The sequence below is a fragment of the Mus musculus genome, chromosome 6 (assembly GCF_000001635.26).
Source record: "Mus musculus strain C57BL/6J chromosome 6, GRCm38.p6 C57BL/6J".
Classification (NCBI taxonomy): Eukaryota; Metazoa; Chordata; class Mammalia; order Rodentia; family Muridae; genus Mus; species Mus musculus.
The window spans coordinates 58,666,181-58,692,665 of NC_000072.6; the positions used below are offsets into that span (position 1 = coordinate 58,666,181).

Here is a 26,485-nt window from a genome sequence, read left to right on the forward strand (position 1 = left end):
GCTCACAACTATCTGAAATGGGATCTGATGTCCTCTTCTGGAGTGTCTGACAGCTACAGTGTACTCATAGGTACTCCTCTTTTAAAAAATAAAAATAAATGAATGAATGAATGAATGAACGGACCTCACTTCAGGTCAGGCCACCTTGCAGCTCTAACCAGAGCCTCAATTTACTCATCTGATAAAAAGGAAACTGTCTTCCCCCAGGTATTTTGCTCTGATAAACCAGTAATCTTCAGAGTGAAGACAATAAAGCATCTCCACGAGAGGCGGGTGGTGGGGTGACAGGAGGCGGGTGGTGGGGTGACAGGAGGCGGGTGGTGGGGTGACAGGAGGCGGGTGGTGGGGTGACAGGAGGCAGGTGGTGGGGTGACAGGAGGCGGGTGGTGGGGTGACAGGAGGCGGGTGGTGGGGTGACAAGAGGCAGGTGGTGGGGTGACAAGAGGCAGGTGGTGGGGTGACAGGAGGCAGGTGGTGGGGTGACAGGAGGCAGGTGGTGGGGTGACAGGAGGCAGGTGGTGGGGTGACAGGAGGCAGGTGGTGGGGTGACAGGAGGCAGGTGGTGGGGTGACAGGAGGCAGGTGGTGGGGTGTGTGCTGACAAGAGACATCCCGAGGCAATCAGGGCTGCACCATTTGGTCTGTCTACCAAATGATGGCAACCATGTTCAGTCTTGTTGACAAAGGTGACACTTGCTTTAGGTCGGAACTCAGTTTATCCGTGGCATCTCTGGAGGAGAAAGAAAAAGGACAAGCATAGGGATGGAGCTGATCACTGACCCTTCCATCCTCTTCCTGGATGAGCCCACGACTGGTTTGGACTCAAGCACAGCGAATGCTGTCCTTTTGCTCCTGAAAAGGTAAATGCTACAAGACATTTTCATTTATTTACTATCAGGTCACTTACATGTGGCACTATGGATTCTTTGTGCAGGAGTAAACAACAGAATTTTTTCCTCCTTTGTTAAAGGGAAAGAAGAATGGTTAATAAGAATATACAGAATGATGGCTGTGGTGGGGCGAGGTTGCTGTTCTAAATAGCATAGGGTCATGGAAGATCTTGGGTGTGGACAAGGGACCTGGGCATGAGAGTGAGACCTGGTTGTAGCTGGTGACAGTAACTGGCTAGAGAAGACAGCTATTGGCCCCAAGACTGAACATGCCTAATATGTCGGAACATCAAATAGATACAAGAACCCAGTTACCTTAGGGTTGTACCTAGGCATACAGTTACAACAAAACACCGTAGACTAGGTAGCTTAACAACAGAAATCTTCACTTCTGTGAAAACATACCACCTGTGGTCTGAGAGATGTGCAGACATTGCTTCTGAAGTGGAGCCCAGGAGTCTTCCCTAGGGACCCTCAGAGCATGTGGTCATTCCGATGTCCCTAGTCCTCAGGCCAGCTCTGAGGATCAGGCCTCATACAGCTCTGCTCCCTCCAGGTTCCTCCCTGTCGCCCTCCAGATCTTACAGTTCCCGACTGAGTGGTCGTCCTGGGTTGCTTTACTCCAGTCTCTTCTTCCTTTTGAGCTTTAAGTTTCATTGCACATAGTCATTGTCCCATGCCACTGTGTTATATAAGGACATTTTCACACAAACATGGTGTGTGGTGAGCACATCCCTCCATATTCCCTCACTCTCCACTTCACATTTCCAATCCTGTGCCTTTTTGTGCCCTAGACAGTCTCACTGCTAATTTTATGTCATACACACATGCACGATGTTATGTATCTATGAAAGATAGGATCCCAGCTGAAAACTTGGGAGATGTGTCTTTATGAGACTGGCTTAATTTACTTAATATGATTTTCTGTAGTTAAATCTGCTTTCCTGCAAATGCTGTATCTTAGATCGCCATTTGTTGACACATTTCTCCAGTATTGACACCTAGGTTGGCTCCATAAATTTTGCTGCATTCTCTGTAGTTTCTTCACCTAACAACATCACCACACACACACACACACACACACACACACACACACACACACGCACTGATGCTTGCTTGTCTATAAATAACACTGACCTATAGTTTCTTGAGTAAACCTTTTTGTGTTAGTTTGTTTAATGTGTTCTTTTACCTTGAGTGTCTTTTCTTTCTTAAGCCGCTCCTGTGAAGCCCCTGATGTTCTACTTGATAAACTTCAGATTGAACTGTATATTTTATATTTGATGTACAGTAACTCCTAGCTACAACTATTTCTATCTCAGTTATTCAATTATTGATGTTCTGGCTTGGTGGAGTATTATTGATGGTGGTGGTGGTAATTGTAATGGTGGGTTTTTTGGTTTGTTTGATTGCTTGGTTGTTTGTTTTTGTTTTTTGAAACAGGGTTTATGTAGTCCTAGAGCTTACTCTGTTGGCTTCTGCATTTGCAAGCCAAAGAGGGTCCTTCTCCCTGTGTGCCCTGCTGTATGTTTCCACACCCTAATAACAGCCTTTCATTACCTTTCATATATGTGTGTGGGAGTGTGTGTGTGTGTGTATGTGTGTGATGTGTGTATCCTCCCCAGACTCTGATTCATTCTCTGTGAAGACTGTCCCAGGGTCTGCATTTGACAATAAACATTCTGATGTTTAATGGAATCCATTCTGCAGCTGTCCCGAAAAACCAAAAAAAAAAAAAAAAAAAAAAAGGAAATCCTAGCAGGATTTGTTTGACTTGGATTTGGTTTGTTTCTAAGGATTAAGTGGAAGGCCTCTCACATGCTAAACACTTTATTTGCAACTGATCTCCAAGACCGCTATACTCCCAGCTACTCTAGTTTTTCAGAGCATCAGGTTTCACTTTCCTTGCATATTGTTGATACTTAGAGATATATAAAATGAAATGATGATCTCAATCCTTGACATGAGCTGATACATTATGTGTATAAGAGAACATCAAGTTAAAATTGGGACAGATGCTCTAACAAAGGAATAAAGTACTCTTTAACAGTAAATGTAAGGATCAGAATCTTAACGAAATCTTATTAAAGCGTCTTATTTTTCTTCTTGTAATGTAGGATGTCTAAACAGGGTCGAACAATCATCTTCTCCATTCATCAGCCTCGGTATTCCATCTTTAAGTTGTTTGACAGCCTCACCTTACTGGCTTCCGGGAAACTCGTGTTCCATGGGCCAGCACAGAAGGCCTTGGAGTACTTTGCATCAGCAGGTATAGTTTATTCCTTCCAGTGTGGTAGGTCCTTCCATCACAAAATTGTGGATAGAGCAGGGGACTCTCCACAGGAGTGCTGTTTAGTCTTCGTGTGAATTACCATGGTTCCTCCATTTTAAAGTACCTTTGCTCAGTTTTCTGTTAGTGTTTCTCCTCATTGTGCTTGTTTGTGTAGACCTTTAACTTTTCCTGTGCTACTTGAATATCTGTGTCGTCTGCGCCTAAGTGGATCCATCGACTGGGCCTGTGCTGCTTCAGTTTTTAAGTCACGGTGGTCTGTGGGTTTAAAGTGGGGGTCCCGCATCCTCTCGGGACTTGGGCCACAGGGCAAGGCAAGACTCAGGCAGTTTTGACTGCTCGGTTCCCTATGCTGTCGTGGGCGTCTGGCTGTGTGAAGCCATGGGATCCCCACCGCAGGGGTGGGCAAGTGCAGTCTGAGGTCCCCGTGGACCTGCTGGAGTAGGGCTTGGTGGTCCCAGACTTGCATGGAGGCCGAGGACGTTGGGTTCTCAAGCTCTTGGGCATCCCAGATGATGCTGGACGCCATGGAAGATCTGAGAGGGCTGGCTCTAGTCTGGGGCAGAAGGGAAGAGGGCGGGAGGAGGGCTCCAGCTGGATCCCACTGGGACAAGAGAGTCTTTGGACTGATCAGTGGGCAGCTTGGCTTGGTGGAGTCCATAGCTGGGAGCGCACAGAGCCTTCCTGCTTGAGATAAGACATTGCTCTTTACAGGAAGACCTGCTCCATTGTTCCCCACGGTGGTCCTAATGAGAAGAGGCCGTCCATGGTTTTAAGACATTTATTGTCATGGCGGAGAATTGTGATGTAAATTCAATTTGTAAAACCCTACCCCACTTTCTCAGGGTGGGCCTGAGGTTAGACACCTTTTGCAAGGAGGAGTGTCTGGGAAGGGGAGCTTATTGGCTAAGCCCTTCAGGCCTTTAGGTAACTCATTAAAATGGAGATCTGTCTTGAGGCTACATGATCTGTGGTCATGTCCTCTACCTGTGGAGGGGCTTGGGGCATTGCCCTTAAGTGACTGATGGCCACAGAATTATGGAGAGCTGAGACCTCATGCAAGGAGCCTGGTGAGCTTGGTGTCTGGGAGTGTGGCAAAACACCTATCATCCCCTGCAGGATCACCTGCTAGCTCACCTGAGTTTTAAACCTAGCTCAGCCAGAAACCAAGCTGCCTTTAATGGTCCCACAGTGGCCTTTCCCTGAAAACTCAGTAGTTATGAGTAGATTCACACCTAGCAGTTTGGTCAGTTGAACAATTTTGGAAAGACTAGGATTGTTATCTCCTTAACCACATGGCAGATCATGGCAGATCACAGTAGATCAGTTTTCATAAGCTACCAGGTGTGCATTCATGCTGTGCTTTAATTGGGGGACAGGGGGACCTTGGAAATGATGCTTAACTTTCTTGCAATGTGAGATTGATAATTTAGTCTGTGAATGGGTCTCAGTGACCTATTATTAGAGTGACTAGTTTCAAATCTCACCTTGTTGAGTGAGCCTGCATTTTTGACATTTGTGATTTCTTTTTAGATTTATGTACTTCGTTTGTTATGTGTATAAATCGTTTTGTCTGCATGTATCTATGTGTATTATATGTAGAGCTAGTGCCCTCAGAGGTCAGGACAGGGCACTGTATCCCCTTGGAACTAGAATTACAGATAGTTCTGAGCTGCGATAAAGTACAGGAACCAAACCTAGGTTCTCTGTAAGAACAATTGCTCATCTCTCCAGCCCTGTAATTTCTTTTGAAATTTAGTATATCTAATCCTTTTTCATTTTAGAGATACCTGGCTGTGATTATAAATGATTCTTTATAACCTCATATACACTTTAAAATATTCATTATCATTCCTAATTTTTAAAAAATTAATCTATCATTTAAAACACTTGAGCATTCCTTGGTTAAGAGCACTTTCTTTACTTTTAGGGAACCCTAGTTTGAATCCTAGCACTCACTTGGTGGCTCCCAAGCTTCCATAACTCTAGTCCACAGGATCCCCCGTTGCCTGACTCTGCAGACACCAGACCCACATGTGACACCCAGACATATGTGCAAGCAAAGTACCCATATACATAAGAAATATTTTTTGAAGAAAAAAATAGAATAGTTGAGCCTAGATAAGTTCAGTAGCTATGAATCTGAGACAGACGGCAGGTTAGTTTGCGAGGACTGTAAAGTTGGTGTATTGTTCTCTGGAGAGTGCTGCCCAAACTTGCTCTCTATTTGGCATGATGGCAGGATGACAAAAGAGAATTAGAATCTCTCCACTTAGTAGCTGAGGAAACAATAATGACTTGCAGATCTTGAAGTCAGAGCGCACAGGACAGTTAGTGATTTCTTTTTCTTTTTTGACCTGAATTTCGCTCTTGGATGGAAGGCTAGTGAGCACCAGAGCATATCAGTGGTCCTTTGTGGCTCATAACCAGTGTGGCTCAACACCAATGCAAGAGTTCCTCAAGGGTCTAAAATTCCTCTGGAATTATTGGAGTTTTGTGAAGTATATGAGAAAAGCATGTGTTAGTGAAGGGAAGGGAGAGTGATAATGGGTAGAGCTCTGTCTTCCCAAGCCTTCCCTCCCTCATCAGAATGCATGTTCTCTTTTCCAAGACCTTCAGGGTGGAGTCCTTGTGTTGCCTTTTCTTGTAGGTTACCACTGTGAGCCCTACAACAACCCTGCGGATTTTTTCCTTGATGTCATCAATGGAGATTCTTCTGCTGTGATGTTAAATAGAGAGGAACAAGACAATGAAGGTACATGAGTCTTGTAGATTTCTACATTGGTGTCTAATTGTTTGATTAAAGCGTAGTAGTGTGACTCACTAAAGCAAGCTTTTGTAGGCCAGCCAGGACTGCATAATGAGATCCTACCTTAAAACAAAAAATCATGCCTCTAAAATTCATGTTGAGTGATGTGAAAATAAACAATAGATACTGTTTTCTGTAAGTGCTGAGAGTGTTTTTAATATAATTTGTAAATAAGTGTTTTTCTGAAAGTATTAGTTCTAAGGCAAATTTTCAATTAAAATGGTTATTTTTAATAATATCATCAGGGTTCTCTATCATAGGACAGAATCAATACATGTATGTATGTATGTATGTATGTATGTATGTATGTGAGTCACTTACAGGCTATGATCCAGCTAGTTTAATAATGACTGTCTACTAATAAAAAGTCTAAGAATCCAGTAGTTGTTCAGTATGAGGCTGTCTGTTTCAGCTGGTCTTCAGTGTATGTTAGAAACCTGAAGAAGTAGGCTTTCATGCCAGTGAAGGAATACCCTTCAGAGCAGGATAGATAAAACTGCCAGTGAGAACGAAGGCAAGCAGGCAAGAAGCAAAAGCTTCCATCTTCCATGCCCTTTATATAGGCTACCACCAAAAAGTATGGCCCATTTTTAAGGTAGATCTTCCTACCCTAAAAAAGGATCCAGATTTAGTGTTGGTCTTCCCACCTGAAATGAATCAATCAAGAAAAATACCTCAAAGGTGTACCCAGCCACTTTGGTTTTCGTTAATCCCAGATGTACTCAAGTTGACAACAATGATTAGCCATCACAAGTATTTTATAAACAACCCTACAATAATGGCTCATGCCTTTAATCCCAGCACTGAGAGGCAGAGGCTGGCAGATATCAGTGAGTTTGAAGCCAGTCTGGTCTATAAAGCAAGTTTCAGGCCAACTAGGGCTACAGAGTGAGATAGTATCTTAAAACAAACAAAAACCAGGAAACAGCACATTATGCATTGTCCGTAGAAGGCAAAGGCCAGAATCTTTTTAAAAATAAATTCTAACTGTGCAAAATAATGTCTATTTAAATAATGAAGGTCTAAATTCGTGTGTGTGTACATTTATTATCATGGAGTTTTCTGTATCCATAAGATGTGACTATACACCAGCTCAGTTAGCTGGGTTTTTAATATGTAAACTAATTATAGTAAGTAATTTTACTCTTTTGAAAGAGTTCTACAGTGCAGCCCTAGCTAGCGTGGACTCATTATGTAGATCAGACTGGCCTCAGATTCAGAGATTCATTTGCTTCTGCCTGTTGAATGCTGGGATTAAAGGCATGTTGCACAATGCTGCTCACCACTCCAGAGGCAGTGGAACCTGGGAACATGGAGCCAATGAATATGGCAGACCGAAGTCTCACATAATAGCCAGCTTTATTCAAATCCTTGGACAGTTCATACTTGGAGGGCTAAGAAAGGTCACATTAGTAAAGTTCTCATGAGTTCAGGTTGTACACAATCACGAGGACAAGCTGCACGTGGCAAAAATGTGGTTTTCCATAGAGGGCTATAAAGGATAGTTTGAACATTTCATGGAGTAACAGCCAGCAATAATGAGTAATCTGAAGTAAACCCCTATCCACTATACCTATGTGAAGCTCAAAAACATACTCCAAGGACAATTCCATGTTTAAAAGGAACTAAGATCACAATATGTGGTACCTTAGTGGCCCAGGGTTAAGGGGGATGGGTCAAGAGACCATCAACCCCAGATACCTCAATCATGAGGATGGCAGGAGTTGGCTATTCTCCCTCTCCCAGCCTGGTGCCATGAAGCTGGCTCTCCCACATCAACCCTAGTAAGAATTACCCTGACAGGTATCAGGCTTCCCTCTTTGTTTTATCTTATAAGGTGCCCCACAATGGCCAACCCTACAGCCCCTGAGTATGCAGATGAAGAGTCTCCCAACACCCCTGCCCTGGTCAGAGGTATACGGCCACACAAACCTTGCCTCAAAGACCCTGGCTACCTCCCCAGGGGCATAAATACTCTGTTTTGCCCCAATATATGAACCAGTTCTCCAAAGCTTTTGCCAGGTATGTTCATTGTCCACATCCTCGTCAGTCCTGCATTGCTCTCCCCCACGCCCAGCTAAGCTTCCCTCCCTCCAGCCCAGCCTGGTATGCAACAGAACAGCTAACCCAAGGGAGAAGCAGACATGGGGCACTGAGTAGCAACACGACTCTTGTCTTGTTTTCTTGGGATGTTCTCACAAGCACTCAGAATTCTCCTTATATGACTCTGTTCCTTGAACATGTTCCAACACATGCCCAGCTGGTATTTTACACACACACACACACACACACACACACACGTAGAATTAAGAGGTTATATAATTATAGAACCATAGAAAATGAGTTACATCTTTTGTTAATTGTTAATATTTCACTTCTTTATCTACATTTATCCAAAGCAAACAAGACTGAAGAGCCTTCCAAGGGAGAGAAGCCAGTAATAGAAAATTTATCTGAGTTTTATATCAACTCTGCCATCTATGGAGAAACAAAAGCTGAATTAGATCAACTTCCAGGAGCTCAGGAAAAGAAAGGAACATCGGCCTTCAAAGAGCCAGTCTATGTTACCTCTTTCTGTCACCAGCTCCGATGGATTGCCAGGCGCTCATTTAAAAACTTGCTCGGGAACCCTCAAGCTTCTGTTGCTCAGGTAATCTAACAAGTGCCAGCTGTGCTAGGAACTATTCACCAGGAGGAGCTTGGTTCTTGACGGGTCTTCTCCTACTGTTCTACTTATTTCAGGATTTTATTTACTTTCTACTTAATCCTTCTATAACTTTCTGTCATCTCCATTGTATCTCTGTTAACAGAAACTGAAGTTTCAATTTCAATTCTCTTTTTGAACAATTCTTTTTTTTTTTTTTTTTTTTTTTTTGGTTTTTCGAGACAGGGTTTCTCTATACAGCCCTGGCTGTCCTGGAACTCACTTTGTAGACCAGGCTGGCCTTGAACTCAGAAAACCACCTGCCTCTGCCTCCCGAGTGCTGGGATTAAAGGCGTGCGCCACCACACCCGGCAAATCTTTTCTTTTGTTTGAAATAGTTGAAATTGGTTTGAACCAGTTAGTTATTTACACAATTTAGACTTGGCATATAACCAGACATGGTTATATTTGCAAGATCTTAGAATGAATGTGTTATCTTTATTTAAAAAAAAAAAATTAGTCTAAGCCGGGCGTGGTGGCGCGTGTCTTTAATCCCAGCACTCAGGAGGCAGAGGCAGGCGGTTTTCTGAGTTTGAGGCCAGCCTGGTCTACAGAGTGAGTTCCCGGACAGCCAGGACTACACAGAGAAACCCTGTCTCGAAAAACTAAAAAAAAAAAAAAAAAAAAAAAAAAAAAAAAAAAAAAACTAATATTAATATCCATTTGTAAGCTATATTTGTTGTCTCTTATAGAGTTATCAGGAGCTGACTATGAACTCTTTTTTATTTTTGATTTTGGTTTGGTTTGGTTTGATTTTTGGTTTTTCAAGACAGGATTTCTCTGTGTAGCTCTGGCTGTCCTAGAATTCTTTGTAGACCAGGCTGGCCCCAAACTCATAGAGATTCAGCTGCCTCTGACTCCCAAATGCTGAGATTAAAGACATGCACCACCATGCCTAGCTCAAACTCATAATTTTTAACTTCAGCACAATTTTAGTTGTAGTCACTCAGAACATACTTTGAAGAAAAATGAATCAGTACATTTGACTGAAGAGACAATAACATTTTGGAAGAATTTATTGTTTTCCCTTTTGTTCAAAAATACAAAAGTCAGAAATACCAAAAGCTCATAGAAAGGCTCCTTTGTTCTGTGGTACAAGACTTAGCATAGCTGTTTCAAGTTTGCTTTTCTATTGGCTGTGATAAATCACTGGTGAAATGCAGCTCTGGGGAGAAAAGAGTACAGGTTATAGTCAGTTATGGAGGGACTGAAGCAGAGACCATGGAGGAAGGACCACTGCTTATGACTTGTCTAGCCTGGCTTTCTTATGTAGCCCAGGTTTACCTGCCCAGGATTGGCATTGTCCACAGTGGGATGATTCCCAGCCACATAATTTAGCAATGAAGAAAATGCCCCTCACACATGTCCATAAGCCACTCTGAAGGAGGTGGTTTCTCAGAGGAGGTTCAGTTTTCCCAGCTATATCAAGTTGATGACCCAGACTAGCCACCATAACAGTTACACATAGTAAGAAACTGGTGGGATCATAGGAGCTAATCATTTGGACAGTAAGTTTCAAGGATGACTAGAGTTGGTTTTAGAACCTGAAAGCTTTTAGGAAACATTCTAAGGGTGATACTTACAGTGTGAGCATAGGGAGTTTGAATGCCAAAACAAAAACAAAAACAAACAAACAATAAAACAAAGTAGTTTGTGTAGTTTGGAATAGTGAGTACTCCTAACATTATAATTTGGAAGATTACACTTATTTATATATGTGCAAACTATGTATGATGGGACTTTTAGAGCTTATTTTGTAAGCTTGGCCTGATTAGGGTTAGGTAGGAGAGTTATAAAAATATAGCAAGAGAATGGGTTTCCCCATCCTGAATTTATACGTTAATATCAAAGAGATTTGTCATTCTTTCCCGAATATGTTATTTCCACACCAGTCTTCACAGTTCATGATTCTCTTTTTCTAATTTACCTTGCTTCTTGCCAAATATGGCCTTCACAAATTACTGTATGTCACGCAGGAGAGATACCGTCGGGGTTAAAGACCATATACTTCTCTTGCAGAGGACTAAAGTTTACTATATCACTCTCATTAGAGAAATCACAGTCATGTCTAACTCAAGCTCCAATAGGAGCTGACACTTCTGGCCTCCTTGGGTGTCTGCTCTCATGTACACTCGTGTGTATGTGCACATGCACACACACACTTCATTTTTTGAACCAGAAGACTTGGCTTTTTTCATATATACAAATGTGTTTGCTACATAGAACATTAAATGTATGCCCATAACTATTTTTAGTTCTGTTCAAGCTGTACTTTATATTTTGATACTGTTAAAGCACTAAGATTTTTTTTCAGTTTTGAAAATCCAAGATATATAAATGAATATTTCATTTTCTTTAGACGAATATTATATTTTAAAATTACCTGTGAATAATATATTAATAAATAGAATCCTTTAGATAAATAATATTATGCACCACTTTCATAAGCCAGCCAAGCTTATAAAATAAACTCTGAAAGCTCTATCAGTACATAGTTTGCACATATATAAGTAAGTGTAGTCTTCCAAAGTATAATTTTAGGAGTACTCACTATTCCAAACTACACCCCTTGCTGTTTGAATCATCTTTAAAAGAATTTTTCTCCAAAGTGATCCTGATGCAGTCTCCTTGATGCACATATAGAGTAGGTGCACAGATGGATATGTATGTGAGGATGTAGAGAATTAGCAACTCAGGTATGTTGTGGTAACCATAGGCGCATAGCTTGCTGATGTGGATGGACATGCAATGAGAGAGGACACAGGTAATAGAAGCTTGGATACGCCCAAAAATAGCAAGGTGGATGGATGAATTCGTTTGTGTTCATTGTGACAGTGACACTTCACAGGCATGGACTCTCTAAAACTCGCTTAGGTGGGGCCCAGTTCACTCTAACTTCCTTAGCATCCAAAATTCCATTGTCAGAATTTATTCCTGTGTGCTTTAATTTTTTTTTTTATCTTTAACATTAACAGAAAAGGCATCGTGCTTTCATTCTTGTGTGAAACTTTTTGTTTATTAGCAGGAAAGCTTAGTTCATTACAGATCAAAGCTTTTAGACTCTGAAACTTTGGTTTGGTCTCAAACAACCTTTGAGGTTGCCCTATGTACTGTACATGGACCCAGTGTGTCACCTGGGACTTCACTGGCCATGACTGGTAGATCTAGGGCCTACCCACCCTGCTGACTTGTCAGTTCCCTGGCAGCAAATGCTTTCATTTTCAGCTTAATGTGAAAAGTAGTCTAGTAACATACACTGTTCCATATTTTATCAGGAACCAATTGTAACCTACTGTCTAAAATACTTATGAGATTGGATTTTGTAAATGTATCTTAAAATAATAAGATGCAAGCATTTTAACCTCTAATGGACATTCTTTCTTTCATTTTTCTTTTTGAAAAGTTAATTGTTACAGTCATACTGGGGCTTATTATTGGTGCCATTTACTTTGATCTGAAATATGATGCCGCTGGAATGCAAAATAGGTAAGTAAATTTGGATATTTTTTCCCCATTCTGTAGGATAAAAATTACCATGGCTTTCCAAATCTGAAGTCCCAAAAATCCACATTCTTCCAAACAAAAGCATGGTCAGGCCTATCACAGCAATACCCCATTCCCTGGTACCAACTTCTTAGTTAGGGTTTTACTGCTGTGAACAGACACCATGGCCAAGGCAAGTCTTTTAAAGGACAACATTTAATTGGGACTGGCTTGCAGGTTCAGAGGTTCAGGCCATAATCATCAAGGCAGGAGCATGGCAGTGTCCAGGCAGGCATGGTACAGGAGGAGCTGAGGTTCTACATCTTATTCAGAAGTCAAACAGGAGAAGACTGGCTTCCAGGCAGCCAGGAGGAAGGTTTAAAGTCCATGCCCACAATAACACACCTATTCCAACAAGGCCACACCTCTTAATAGTGCCACTCCCTGGGCCAAATAGATACAAACCATCACAGTCGGAACTTGAAAACTGGCAGAGCTGGCGTTTTCGTACACACAAATCTCATAAATATGTATGTATTGATGTAACCATATAAAAATAAGTATATCTTTTTAACCAGTTTTAAGTATGTACTTCCATGGCATTAATAACATTGACACTACTGTGCTGACAACATCCAACTGCAGATGAGCACTTTCTTCAATGCATCCGCCATATCCATTAAGTAATTACTCAGTGCCCACCTCATCTCTCCCTCTGGGAAGCGCCATCCTACTCTGTGTCCTTAAATTTGACTACTGTAGAGACTTACTATATGTGGAGTCGTAAATATCTGTCCTTTGATGACTGACTTATCCCTTAGTGTAATGTCTTAATCCATTTTGCAGCTTAGTTAGTAAGACTTGCCTTCATAAGGCTGATTTAGTTCACAATGTGTGTTTGTGCATTATCTACCTGTCTAGCTATCTGTTTAACTATCTATCCATCTAGTTTATCCAATTACCTGTTCCTGAAATTTTGTGTTGCTCCCACTCTTTAGTTGTGAATAATACGATTCTACAGGTAGATTTTGCATCCCTGTTTTCAATTCGCACAGGAACCTTACCAGGAAATTGCTAAATTGTGATAATTTTCTGAGGAAATGTAATTTTATCTTCCAGAACAGCTGTACCATTTTACATTCTTGGCTGTTACACACAGGTGTTTCAATTATTCTGTATCATGACTATTTGTTATTTATTCTTAGTAATAAAGATCAATTTAATCTTTGAGAAATACATATTTTTATCCTTTGTCTATTTTTTAAAAATTTGTTGTTGGGTTTTAAGAATCCTTCATTTTTCTGGGCTATTTGTCTTTATCAGATAAGAGTTTTATAAGTATTTTTTTTTTAATTCTGTAGGAATTCTCCCTTTTGGTAGAATCTGTTGATGCACGCATGGTTTTGTTTTGTTTTTTTTTTTAATTTTTTTTTTAAAATTTTTTACTAGATATTTTCTGTATTTACATTTCAAGTGCTTTCCTGAAAGTTCCCTATACCCTCCTCCTGCCCTGCTCCCCTACCCATTCACTCCAACTTCTTGGTCCTGGCGTACCCCTGTACTGGGGCATATAAAGTTTGCAAGACCTAGGGCCTCTCTTCCCAATGATGGCTGACTAGGTCATCTTCTACTACACATGCAGCTAGAGACAAGAGCTCTGGAGTTACTGGTTAGTTCATATTGTTGTTCCACCTATAGGGTTGCAGACTCCTTCAGCTCCTTGGGTACTTTCTCTAGCTCCTCCATTGGGGGCCCTGTGTTCCATCCTATAGATGACTGTGAGCATCCACTTCTGTATTTGCCAGGCACTGGCATAGCCTCATACGAGACAGCTATATCAGGGTCCTTTCAGCAAAATCTTGCTGGCATATGCAATAGTGTCTGGGTTTGGTGGCTGATTATGGGATGGATCCCCAAGTGAGGTAGTCTCTGGATGGTCCATCCTTTTGTCTCAGTTCCAAACTTTGTCTCTGTAACTCCTTCCATGGGTTTTATGTTCCCTATTCTAAGGAGGAATGAAGTATTCACACTTTGGTCTTCGTTCTTCTTGATTTTCTTGTGTTTTGCAAATTGCATCTTGGGTATTCTAAGTTTCTGGGCTAATATCCACTTATCAGTGAGTGCATATCAAGTGACTTCTTTCGTGATGGGGATACCTCACTAAGGATGATACCCTCCAGATACATCCATTTGCCCAAGAATTTCATAAATACATTTTTAAAATTTATTTTCTTAATTAGATATTTTCTTCATTTACATTTCAAATGCTATCCCAAAAGTCCCCCAGACCCTCCCCCACTCTCCTACCCACCCACTCCCACTTCTTGGCCCTGGTATTCCCCCGTACTGAGGCATATAAAGTTTGCAAGACCAAGGGGCCTCTCTTCCCAGTGATGGCCAACTAGGCCATCATTGATATTGTTTGTTTGTTTGTTTGTTTGTTGTTGCTTGTGAGACAAGGTATGTGTATATTTTGATTTATTTGACGTGTGTCTTAGTCACAACATCATGACCAAAAAGCAAGTTGAAGAGGAAAGGGATAGTTTAGTTTATACTTCCATATTGCTGATCATCACCAAAGAAAGTCAGGACTGGAACTCAAGCAGGTCAGGAAGCAGGAGCTGATGCAGAGGCCGTGGAGGGATGTTACTTACTGGCTTGCTTTCCCTGGCTTGCTCAGCTTGCTTTCTTATAGAACTCAAGACTACCAGCCCAAGGATGGCACCACCCACAGTGGGCCCACCCCTATTGATCAATAATTGAGAAAATGTCTTACAGCTGGATCTCATGGAGGCATTTCCTCACCTGAAGCTCCTTTCTCTGTGATAACTCCAGGTTGTGTCAAGTTGATACAAAACCAGCCAGTATAACTTGGAAGTTGAGTGCATGTGTGGGACTCATTTATGTTAACTCTTTAATATGATAATTCGTAGATTCAGTCATAATTATATTCTTGAATTTTTTTTAAGATTTGGCTGTGTTTGGGTGTTTTGACTGTATATACATCAATGCACACACATGATGTGTGTACCTGTTGCCAAAGATGCCAGAAGAGAATGTCAAATTGTTCAAGTCAGGCATTACAGATGTTGTGAGCTGCCATATGGGTGCTGGGAATTGAATTCAGGTCTTCTGGAAGAGCGTCGAGTGTTCTTAACTACAGAGACATCTCTCCAGCACATCCTTGAAAATTATATTTTCATAATAACTTTTTGTTTCTTTTTTTGAAATGGGGGTCTTACCATGATTCCCAGGATGACTTGAACTCCTCATCTGAAGTTAATTGATTTTCTTGCCTTAGCCTCTCAAGTAGCTGAACCTAAAAAGTACATGCTACTGAAGCCAGCTTTACAGTGAGATAATTTTGTTGTGTCATGCTGTGAGTATATGTGATTAGTACAAGCACTGACCTCTGGGTCATTATCCATGTCATGATTGATACATTGCAAACAACAGGTTTCTATTGAGATTTAACTCAGCATTTGACATCCATTGCCTTAGGTCCCCATCAGGAGGCTAGAGTGGGTAGATAGTATTACTCCCATTTTACTATCAAGGACAGTTGAATTTATTTCACATCTGGAAAAGGCTACATTCCTTTCAAAAGAGTCAACATGAAAGTCTATCATTCAGGTCAAATAAGTTTTCTTTCTGTATAGTCAGTTAATATTATTCTACAGAGCTATTCTTAGAGATATATATCATTATATTTTTACTTTCCTTGAAGGTTGAGATAGCAGGACTGTTTCCAAAGTTGCTAGTAATTGATGGTTATTGTCGGTGCCATTTCTTAAGCCAACATAGCATATACAGAGGAACTAGGGCTAAGGACCTTGTTGAAGGCTTAGAGATTAAGGATACTTACTGCTCTTTTAGGGCCCTGAGTTCAGTTCCCAGTTTTTAAGTAATTTCACAATTTTATGTTGGGCTACCTCCTAGTCTTACTTTTTATTGCTGTTATAAAATATCCTAACTGAAAAGCAACTTTGAGAAGAAAGATTATTTGGATTCTGGGTCAACGTCCACATTATTTTGGGAAGGTCAATGCCTGACCTTAAAACATCACATCTGCTGTCAAAAGCAGAGAAGGTAAGCACAGGGATATCTCTCTGCCGGAGTCAGCTGGCAGAGCGAGAATTAGCCCAGGGGTCCGTGTGGGCTAGGCTCCGCAGGCATTCTCTGTTCCTACACAAGCCAGGGCCTGGCCCATGATATGGTGCTGCCCGCACTCAGAGTGAGTTTTCCACTTCAGTCAATAGTCAAGATAGTCAGTCCCCCAGCAAACATGCCCAGAAACCAGCTGGTCTGGATGACTCCTCGTTGAGACTCTTCCCAGGTCTATCAACTTGAAAGTTAAAACTGCTGCACTGATAGCTGTCTTCTGCTGCATGCCAGGGCACAGTTGGACATGCCCTAAAATATGTTCCCATACCATCAAATTAGGAGATCATTGCCTCAACAGGAATTTTATGGGAACAACACAGTTAGTTCACAACCTAAGGCCAAGAACTTCAGTGTGTGCTATAACATGCAGTCAGTAGAGTCATAGTCACCACCACAGGGCTACAGACACAGGGGAGGGGCCTGGTGCCTGGTTAGGGGGGAGCAGTCATTCTGCATTCTCTGTACATATATACATATGTGCATGTGCCATGGTGTACTTGTAGGGTCAGCACTCTCATGGTGGTACTAAGGATTGATCTTAGGTTGCTACCTATACTGCTAAGCCCCTAGGCCCCCTCTCTGTGTTAACCAGAACAGTTATTTTAAAAAAATTAAAAAATGAAAGATGTGTTAGTGGTATATCATTTGTAGACTACTAGTCTAAGTACCCAGAGTTGACTGGTACTTCTGTTCCCATTCTGTCCTGGCAGAGCTGGAGTTTTGTTTTTCCTGACTACCAACCAGTGTTTTTCCAGTGTGTCAGCTGTGGAGCTGTTCGTAGTGGAGAAGAAACTCTTCATGTGAGTATCTCAAATTGGTCACATTCACAATTGGGTCAAAATACCATCTTGGGGTTTTCAGTGTCTCTTATTTGTCTGTTTAATTACATGTGTATATATTTGTGTTATACAATATGGATTTTTGAAAATGCATAGGATTACAGTATTGAGAAATGGCAGTCCCAGGGAAGATGGAAAAGGAAGTAACCAGAGAGAGGAATTTCAAGGTTGGGTTGTGGTTTGGAAACCTCAGTGCTGTGAGAGAAAGCACAACAGCAGAGCTCAAAGTATCTTCTTCTGGTTAGTCACACATTGATACGGGGCTTCAGAAGAGTTAGGTGGGTCAGCAGCTAGAAGTGGGTCAGTAGGGCAGAGAGCAACTACATGCCTTTCACCTATGTCTCTCAAAGGTTGGAGAGTTTTGTTTTTGTTTTTGTTTTTTTTTACTTTTATATTTGCCAACAAAAATGGTGGAAGAGTTTAGAATAACTTGAGAAAGAGGTTAGATTTGGTATCTGGCAATGCTATAACATTGTATGGTATGACTTTGGAAGGAAGAATTTTTGCTTAAAAAAAAATGTGAGTAGCAGAAGCTAAAGGACTCATGAGCTGAAGCTGCACTGAGGACCTTGGAAAGTAACAGCTTCATCTTCTTTGTCCTGAGTAGCAGAAAAGCCTCTGTAACTGGAGATGAACTTCTGAGGTACAGCTCTCCAGAAGAACCCAGCATCAGAGAAGCAGTCTCTAAACAAAACAAGTGTGTATAGATAGACACGGTTTCCCCAGAGGGAGGTCTTCAGGTGCTGGATTGCATAACAGCCAGAGGAACTATTGTAAAGAGAGTGGGCTACAGTCTGAGAGCCTCCTGAAGCTGAGAGCATAGAAGTTGGCCCCTAAGATGGCAGAAGACATGGGGGTCAGCCTGGAGCATGTGGGCGCTGCCTTACTAGAAATCTAGTGGAGCAGCAAGAAACCAATCTTCTGTTCTGTACCTTTGTAGACTAATGTGGGATCTATGTTCTGTGTTTTTATAGACATGAGTACATCAGTGGATATTACAGAGTGTCTTCTTACTTCTTTGGAAAGGTGATGTCTGATTTACTCCCCATGAGGTTCTTGCCAAGTGTTATATTCACTTGTATATTATACTTCATGTTAGGTAAGTAACAGACCAAGTGAAAGTGCCTCTAGTCACAGATGTAAAGTGAAGCTAATTTCTCTGTATATTTCTATTTACCGTTTTCTAAGTGTCTATACAAAGAGATCTAAGAATTTTAATAATTACTCATATTCTAATGTATATTCTTTAGTAAAAAATATTGGAGGTTTATTTATTTACTAAAAAAAAAATCACAGATTTAATTTTGCATTATCCTCAGGCTTCCACCTTAGGATCGTGACATCAAAATTTCCAAGTTTTTCACTGATATATGTGCACATGCCTATATACTGTTCTGTTTTTACAAAGCACTGATAGAGCTTTAAAAACTTCCATTTTATATATGTGGTTTTTCATAAAGAATATGAGAATGGGATCTAGACCCTTAGATTCCTGCCCTATCTTTCTGCCACTGTTCTAAAACCATCAGATTGTATCACACACACACATACAAGATATATAAGACTACTATTTCACATGTTCTGTGGATTTTCTTACATGTAACTAAGAATAATTTTGAGTCTATAGATGGACAGCCACAGGAAACACAGCTGGTCCCACGATTACTGCCTTCTTCCACTGCAGGAAACTCAACTAACAGAAAACATTCATTTACCTATACATCTCCATATCTCTCAGTGTTTGCTTTGAATATATTCATCTCTTACAGTTTGTATGACACACACACATATAATCATTTGTGTGTGTGTGTGTGTGTAATGTTGTTAAAGTTTATAAAGTACTTTCAGAACTTAGCTCCATTGTTTATGTCTTGGGAGATATAGATGTAGGAGATAGAAGAACCCTCCCCTCTACATATTAAGCCACTCTGAGATCATGTAATTATGATTCAAGTTTCTTCACTAATGTAGTTACCGCAAACACTGAGAGATGGGTGCGAGAAGGCAGTTGTCGTGGAGCCTGCTGTGTTTCCTGTGGCTGTTCATCTATGGATTCAGAATTAATCTTAGTTACATGTAAAGGAATCCACATACTATCTGAAATAGTGCTCTTAAAATAAGCACAGAAATGAAAACTCTGGTAGCTGATACAGTTACACAGAATAGAACAATGAATTGGTGACCCAGAGGAGTTGGACGATGAGTGACCCTTTCTCATTACTTCTGATGATAAGGTCTACAGTGTTATTTGCTCAACAAACCAACCAAATACACGGCAGTGGCACTGACAACCCCTTTTCTTTCCAAGGACTGAAGAAGACGGTGGATGCTTTTTTCATCATGATGTTTACCCTTATAATGGTGGCTTATACGGCCAGTTCCATGGCACTGGCCATAGCCACAGGCCAAAGTGTGGTGTCTGTAGCAACACTTCTCATGACAATCGCTTTTGTATTTATGATGGTGAGTACAGACAGTGCTCCTCCGGGGAGCTGCTTCTCACCCTTCTTTCTCTGTATATATTCTATCTATTGCAAACACCTGCTTTGACGACCCTTTATGCTAAGACTCTGAAACTTTCAGAAAGCCAGATGCTGAAATAAAGTGAATGTCAGGAAGGCAGTGGCTTTCCTTGTCAGCCCTATCAAGTCCCTGTTTTACTACCTAAGTTGTTGCTATGACTTTGCTGACATGTCCTTACTAATACATTTTTAAGACGATGTTTTTTATCCTGGTATGTGGTGTGTGTCTGTGATCTTGGCACTCAGGAGTGTGGCTGTGCATTCAGTCCAGGCCTGAGCTACACAGTGAGACCCTGTCTCAAGATGGCTGCCATTGAAACCACTGCACCTAGTGTATTTCTTGTTACTCGGGAAACTCTGATATCCTAGAAAGAAAAGGCACAGAAATGGGAAATAGACTTCTTGCTGGTGTTAGACAACCTTGATAAGTCGAAGTTTGAAAACAAGAAGTCATTGTTGACTTCTTCATAAAAATGGCAGCATATCTTTCATGCTGTCTCCTGTTTAATAAACAGAAATGGTTTGAATTCCCACAATGGGGAAAGTGAAGCTTTTGCAAAGTGTAACAGTGTATGCCAAGGAGTCTGTCTTAGGTCCTTCCTATATTTTGAAAAGTGTTTTAAAAATAGTAAATAAATACATACATACATACATACAAATTTTTACAAAGCCAGGTAGTGTATGTTCATAATCTCAGCCCAAGGGAGATCTTGAAGGCAGAGGGATCAGTAGTATAAGGTCATCTTTAGCTTCATAATAAGTTTGAGGGCAGCCTGGGCTACCTGAGACCATGTCTTTAAAAAGAAAAAGGTAGAAACTTTCAAAGTCCCCCTACCTTCTTTCTAGGTTTCTGACTGGTAGTGTTTTCCATCAGTACATATTTACTTACTTCACATTGTGTAATGTTTCCTTATTCCTGATCTTATTCAGTTTTGCACTGAAGAGATAAATTGAAAGGGCCAGTTCTCACTTCTTTCCCTCATTAAACATCATTAAACAGGAATAGCTAGCACATCAACACACTTGTCCTCTTTACTAGAGTTCTTTCATTTTTGAATTTTAGAACTATCTGTGTATATACTATGTAGAAAATAACAGTATGTTTACATTCTCATCCAATAAATAAAATACCTTCAAGCAAGAAATGAATGCTTTCATTTTTTTAAGATTTTTTTTTTTAAATCTTGGTTTTTTTGTTGATTGGAGGTTTTATTTTTTATTTATTTATTTTTTATTCTTTAACTGTTTTTTAAAAGTCCAGTCTATATCCTACACCCGGTCCTCCCTTTAACTCTTCCTCATGCCATACCTCCCCCATCCCATCTCCAAGAGGATACCCCTACCCCACCCCCACCCCACCACACCTCCCTACTCCCTGGGGCCTCAAGTCTTTTGAGAGTTAGATGCATCTTCTCATACTGAGTCCAGACTAGGCATGTATGTGAGTACACTCTTGCTATCTTCAGACACACCAAGAGGATATCAGATTCTATACAGATGGTTGTGAGCTACCATGTGATTGCTGGAAATTGAACTCAGGACCTCTGGAAGAGCAGTCAGTGCTCTTAACCTCTGAGCCATCTCTCCAGTCACTGTTTTCATTCTTGTTTGGACTGATTACTATGTAATCTTTATAAATAGGACTTTAAAGCCAGTCATCAAACCGCATACAGTCAGTACTTGGTTAACACAGTTCTAAACATGCACAGGCAGGCCAACAACATTGTCATTGTCATGCATATCCCAGCTCTCTTAGTATGTTAGAACATATTTCATGAGAACTTCAGTCTGCCTATTTTCCTCTTGAGCAGTCCATTCCTGGTATCTCCACTGTGATTCTGCTTTGGGGCAGTCATGTTTTTCTTAAGATTTATTTTGATTTTTAAGTTATGTGTATGTATGTGCTTCTGTGTGGAGTCTACGAAGAGTGCAGTGCTCTCAAAGACCAGAGATGGTGCCAAATACTCTGAAACTAAACATATAGGTGGTCTAGATCCATCTAATATAGGTGCTGAGAACCCAATTGATGAGGTCCTCTGCTAGAGTAGTAAGTCCTCTTGACCACCGAGCCATCTGTAGCTTACATGAAGGTATTAGCTATGCTTTCTGCTGTATATCTCCAGATGCTCTTAATAGTTCTAATTTGAAGATTACTTTACTTATTTTGAAGATTTATTTTACCTACATTCTAAACCTAAAATTATTCCTAGAGCTATGACTATCGAATGTAAATTGTGGAAGTAACAAATCTTTTGGGGGATGTACTGCAACATGCCTGCTCTGAATTGTTCTAGTGTGTTCTGTATTTCCAGGATTATTAAAAGGAACATTAGTGCATTCTGCCTCCCATGTCCATATCAAAAGATTCAACTGAGAAAAAAAATGTACATTTTTCTCATGTGTTTGCGTCATTTTCTCCTGTGTCGCTAATCCTTAAAGAACAGTATATTCCAATAATGGCAGCACATAACCTGTAATCCTAACATTTAGGAAGAAGTGTCCAGAGGATTACTGCAATTTTGAGGCGAACCTGGTTTACATAGGAAATTCTAGACCAGCCAGGACTACATAGGGATTCCCTGTCTCATCCATTCACTCCTTGACTCATAAATAATAGAGTCTACCAACCGTTTATTTAGAATTTTTGTACTGTTAGGTATTTGAATCGCTTGGTGGGTAATCTTTGAACATTTGTAATATGTCTATTTAAAGTGTAAAGGCTGGGCTGGAGAGATGGCTTAGCAGTCAAAACCAGTGGCTGCTCTTTCTGAGGATCTAGGTATGATCTATAGTAACCACATGGAGGCTTATAGTTGTTGGTAATTCCAGGGGGTCTAATATCCTCTCTGTTCTCCCTCGGTATCAGGCATGCATACTGTGCGCTTACATACATGCAGACAAAACATTCATATGCACAAAATAAAAATGAATAAAGTGTACAGGTTATGTGAAGGTTATGTTACGGTATTGTACCATCTTAAAAGTAAGAGAATTGCACATCTGCATAATTTAGTTTGAGTTATAGGCCTGGACCTAACCTACACCCTTGGGAGACCAAGGGATGACTCTATTTCTTGATCATCCATTGCAGTTAAACAAAAATTGAAGATATATTCTAAACCATTAAGGATCTTCAAATAAGTTGACTCTATAATATTAATGATAGGTATATTATCCTTTCTTTAATGCCATAAATACCTACTGCAGAAGTACTCACATGCCAAACAAGACTGTTAGTAGGTACAATACCTGGGAAGTTTTCATACTGCCTTGGTCTTTACAGAGATATTTACCAGGTGCAGGTTATTTGAGGGGAGTTTATTTCTTCTTTCTCTCTTTCTTTCTTTCTTTCTTTCTTTCTTTCTTTCTTTCTTTCTTTCTTTCTTTCTTTCTTTCTTTCTTTCTTTCCTTCCTTCCTTCCTTCCTTCCTTCCTTCCTTCCTTCCTTCCTTCCTTTCTTTCTTTCTTTCTTTCTTTCTTTCTTTCTTTCTTTCTTTTGAGGTAGTCATGCCCAGTAGTCTAGGCTCAATTTGAACTCATGATCCCTCTGTCTTAACCTCTCTGGTTTTGATTACAGACTTATATTGTTACATTTGTAGGGGCCTCAAAAGAGGTCTTGTTTATAGTTAGGAAGTTACTGAACTGGTTCTGACTTGCAGGTTTTGCATCTTACAGCTCTTTTCTGGCCTCTTGGTGAATCTCAGAACCATTGGGCCTTGGCTGTCCTGGCTTCAGTACTTTAGCATTCCTCGATATGGCTTCACAGTAAGTTATACTTGTTTGTCATTGTGACTGTGTTCCCGAGCTAGGAACAATACAATAAAGTCTAACCATGTCATTTCCTTAGCCAGAAGTATGAACCTATCCAATCCAAGGTTTCCTTCCAGGAACAGTGGATGATAATTTCCTACTAGTCTTTGTTACTGGAGAGTAAAAGAGTCATCTGGGATTTTTCAGAGTCACCCATTATTGGAGGGACACAAAGAGTGGGGGGAAAATCACATAAAGGAGAAAGGTTGACGAATTGATGAAAATAATTTGTTTCTGTTCAGTATGAAAGTAAATGAGAGAATAGGGGACTATTATACATAGCTTACATTGAAACAAATCTGAAGAGAAATAGACTGTAATACTCAGCAACTGTATTGGCTTTAGCAATTAGCCGGATACAAAGAAAACAGCTACATCTTAATTCACTCTAATGAGGGTTCTGATTTTCATAAATACAATTTTATGAAAACAAGGAAAGGTTGTTACTATAAATGAACAGCATTCACTGAGTATCATTTTATTATTTTAGTTATAGACTTTGTGGGTTATAAAATCAGGATGAGGGGGCTCTGACATAGTCACTAGTCTTTCCTCTTGGCCAATTGGAAGCAACATCCCAACCCTAAGTTTCTTGATTTCCAGGGAAAATAACATAAGCTGTTTTAGTGCTGGGGGTGGGGGGGGAGAGGTAGAAAGAGGGGTGGAGGGAGGGAGAGGGCAGGCTAGTGGGCACGCACAGGTACACACCCACATATGCAGCTTGGCATATTCTTAGAAATAACAATAAAGATGAAATTTGTGCATATAGTTGTGGTGATTCTTTGGAAACATTTAGGAATTTAAAACTATTAACAATGCTCTGATCTTGTGTGTATTCTAGGCTTTGCAGTATAATGAATTCTTGGGACAAGAGTTTTGTCCAGGATTCAATGTAACGGACAACAGCACTTGTGTTAACAGCTATGCAATGTAAGTTTGTGTTCAGTGTCACAGTATGTTTGAGTCTTACTTTGGTGTGCTGTAAATAGTTGCTGCACTTAGAGGTGGGATGAGTCAAACTTTTGAGTCTTAGTTTCCTAGTCTGTAAAGGGACTCTCTGTACTGTAATTCATATGAGCATGTTGAACAGCTTGTATAACTTATCACAATTAGATCCATATTTAGTATAAAAAATGCTTCCTATATATTGACTCAGACATTTTATAAGTCCCTTAGTTATTTTATTGAATGTCAATTTGAATTCTTACACTTCAGAACTTGTGGGTTATAAATGGACGGCTTCGATAGTTTGGAAGGGACTTGTGGTCTCTGAACTAGAATGGGTTCTAACCCAGAGCCCAGCATAGAAGATGGTCATAAGCACTAGGACAATGAATGCAAGAATGGAGTCCCAGATCACTGTGACCCTGTCACCTCATGCTTCCCCAATGGCTTTAGGAACATCATGGAAGACAGGCCTGTGTGTGTGTGTGTGTGTGTGTGTGTGTGTGTGTGTGTGTGTGTGTGTGTGTAAACAGAATTGAAAATCTCCCTATAAGAAAATGCATTCTTTCAAAAATTAAAATAGAATTCTGGTCCTAATAAATTAGATGACCTTATTTTAAAACGTTAATCCTTTTTTATGATAATTGCTAATAGTTTGATTTTTAATACAGAAATTAATGAACAAAAGAATGCTGGTCTCCTGAATCTTCAGTTGTAGAAATAATTGCTGATAATAGAATGATTTTTCTATTTTTGGTTGTGAAGAGAGAAACTTCTGAAGAGAGTTTTTTTCTTGAGCTTCTCTTTGCATGCCCACTTCACTTGCGTTTGCTCTGGGTGTGGCATCTTTCCCTTCCTGCTGATCTTTTCCTTTCCTGAGGGAGGGAGTGGACAGGAGAAGTGGTACAGAGAAGGAGGATCCTTGGCAGGCTTCATTGTCACATAAGGTTCATACTGACAAGGAGAAACCTGCTCTTAAAGCAGAGAGGGATGGCTGTTTAGGGAGCTGCTGAATCCCACCATGCACTGGAAGAGCAGCCACATAGGGTAAATTCACTAAGGCCACTCCATCCTGCTCTGATCTACTTACCCTCTATGGCTGTCAGCAGTGTCCTCCAGCTGTGAGTGTCTGCAGTGCGAGAGCTAACAGATGTGACTGGCTGGAAGCCCTTGCTCCCTTCTTGACAGCTGTAGCATTCTGACCTTTTTCCTTCGCTCTGTGCCTGAGCAAACTCCAAGTGAAGGACTGAGCCTGGTGTGGCTACAGCTGAGCTGCTCTAAAGGCAGTTGATGAAATGTTTCTGCCCTTTGTAGACAGAAGTGTTACAGGTTTAAAATTAGTGAATCTGAGGAGGCAAGAAACTCAGTTCACAGTGAAGACTGTTATCATGGCCAAATTTGTTAAACTACTTAACAGTTACACTCTTTTAGATTGTTTTAGAATTAACTAAACTTAATTGGGTACAAGTTGCTTAGCATATTATCTTGTAGAGAAAGTATTTATTTGGCTAATCAATAGGTTTATATAACAAAAGAAATGCTGAGTATATTGATTAATTTTTGAAAAATGCTAGAAATGAAGTTAATTTTGTGTATTTTCAATTTCAGATGTACTGGTAACGAGTACTTGATAAATCAGGGCATCGAACTGTCACCTTGGGGACTGTGGAAGAATCATGTGGCCCTGGCTTGTATGATTATTATCTTCCTCACAATTGCCTACCTGAAATTGTTGTTTCTTAAAAAGTATTCTTAATTTCCCCTTTAACGGACTATTAATTGTACTCCAATTAAATATGGGCACTTTGATTACCATATCCAGTGTTCTTTTCTTCACTATTATTTTGATGTAAAAAAAATAACTTACACTGAAAACTAAGGACATTATCTGTCACATACTGAACTCATCAGTTAGTAGTCATGGGCAGACTTTCTAGTTTGAAAAAGGGAGAGAGACTTGAATTCTAGATACTGCTGACATGTCACTAATACATATTTTATCATCTTTTATACTGATACGCAGAAGCCGGC

General features: G+C 40.4%; 1 protein-coding gene across 9 annotated transcripts in view; it reads left to right on the forward strand.

The window, feature by feature from the left end:
* Abcg2 (ATP binding cassette subfamily G member 2 (Junior blood group)) overlaps nucleotides 1-26,271 on the forward strand; it is a 107,961-nt gene extending 81,690 nt beyond the window's left edge. For 5 of the 9 annotated variants that reach the window (XM_011241362.1, XM_030255399.1, NM_011920.3 and 2 more), the window contains 11 exons: nucleotides 702-859; nucleotides 3,007-3,158; nucleotides 5,830-5,934; nucleotides 8,388-8,638; nucleotides 12,096-12,178; nucleotides 17,050-17,139; nucleotides 18,153-18,277; nucleotides 19,487-19,641; nucleotides 23,375-23,464; nucleotides 24,351-24,439; nucleotides 26,063-26,271. In XM_011241362.1, the coding sequence (XP_011239664.1) occupies nucleotides 702-859; nucleotides 3,007-3,158; nucleotides 5,830-5,934; nucleotides 8,388-8,638; nucleotides 12,096-12,178; nucleotides 17,050-17,139; nucleotides 18,153-18,277; nucleotides 19,487-19,641; nucleotides 23,375-23,464; nucleotides 24,351-24,439; nucleotides 26,063-26,210 (1,446 nt within the window). In that variant the 3' untranslated portion in view covers nucleotides 26,211-26,271. The remainder of the gene's footprint in view (nucleotides 1-701; nucleotides 860-3,006; nucleotides 3,159-5,829; nucleotides 5,935-8,387; nucleotides 8,639-12,095; nucleotides 12,179-17,049; nucleotides 17,140-18,152; nucleotides 18,278-19,486; nucleotides 19,642-23,374; nucleotides 23,465-24,350; nucleotides 24,440-26,062) is intronic. The other 4 variants (NM_001355477.2, NM_001381925.1, NM_001381926.1 and 1 more) reach the window with 1 other exon arrangement.
* Nucleotides 26,272-26,485: the final 214 nt, after the last annotated feature.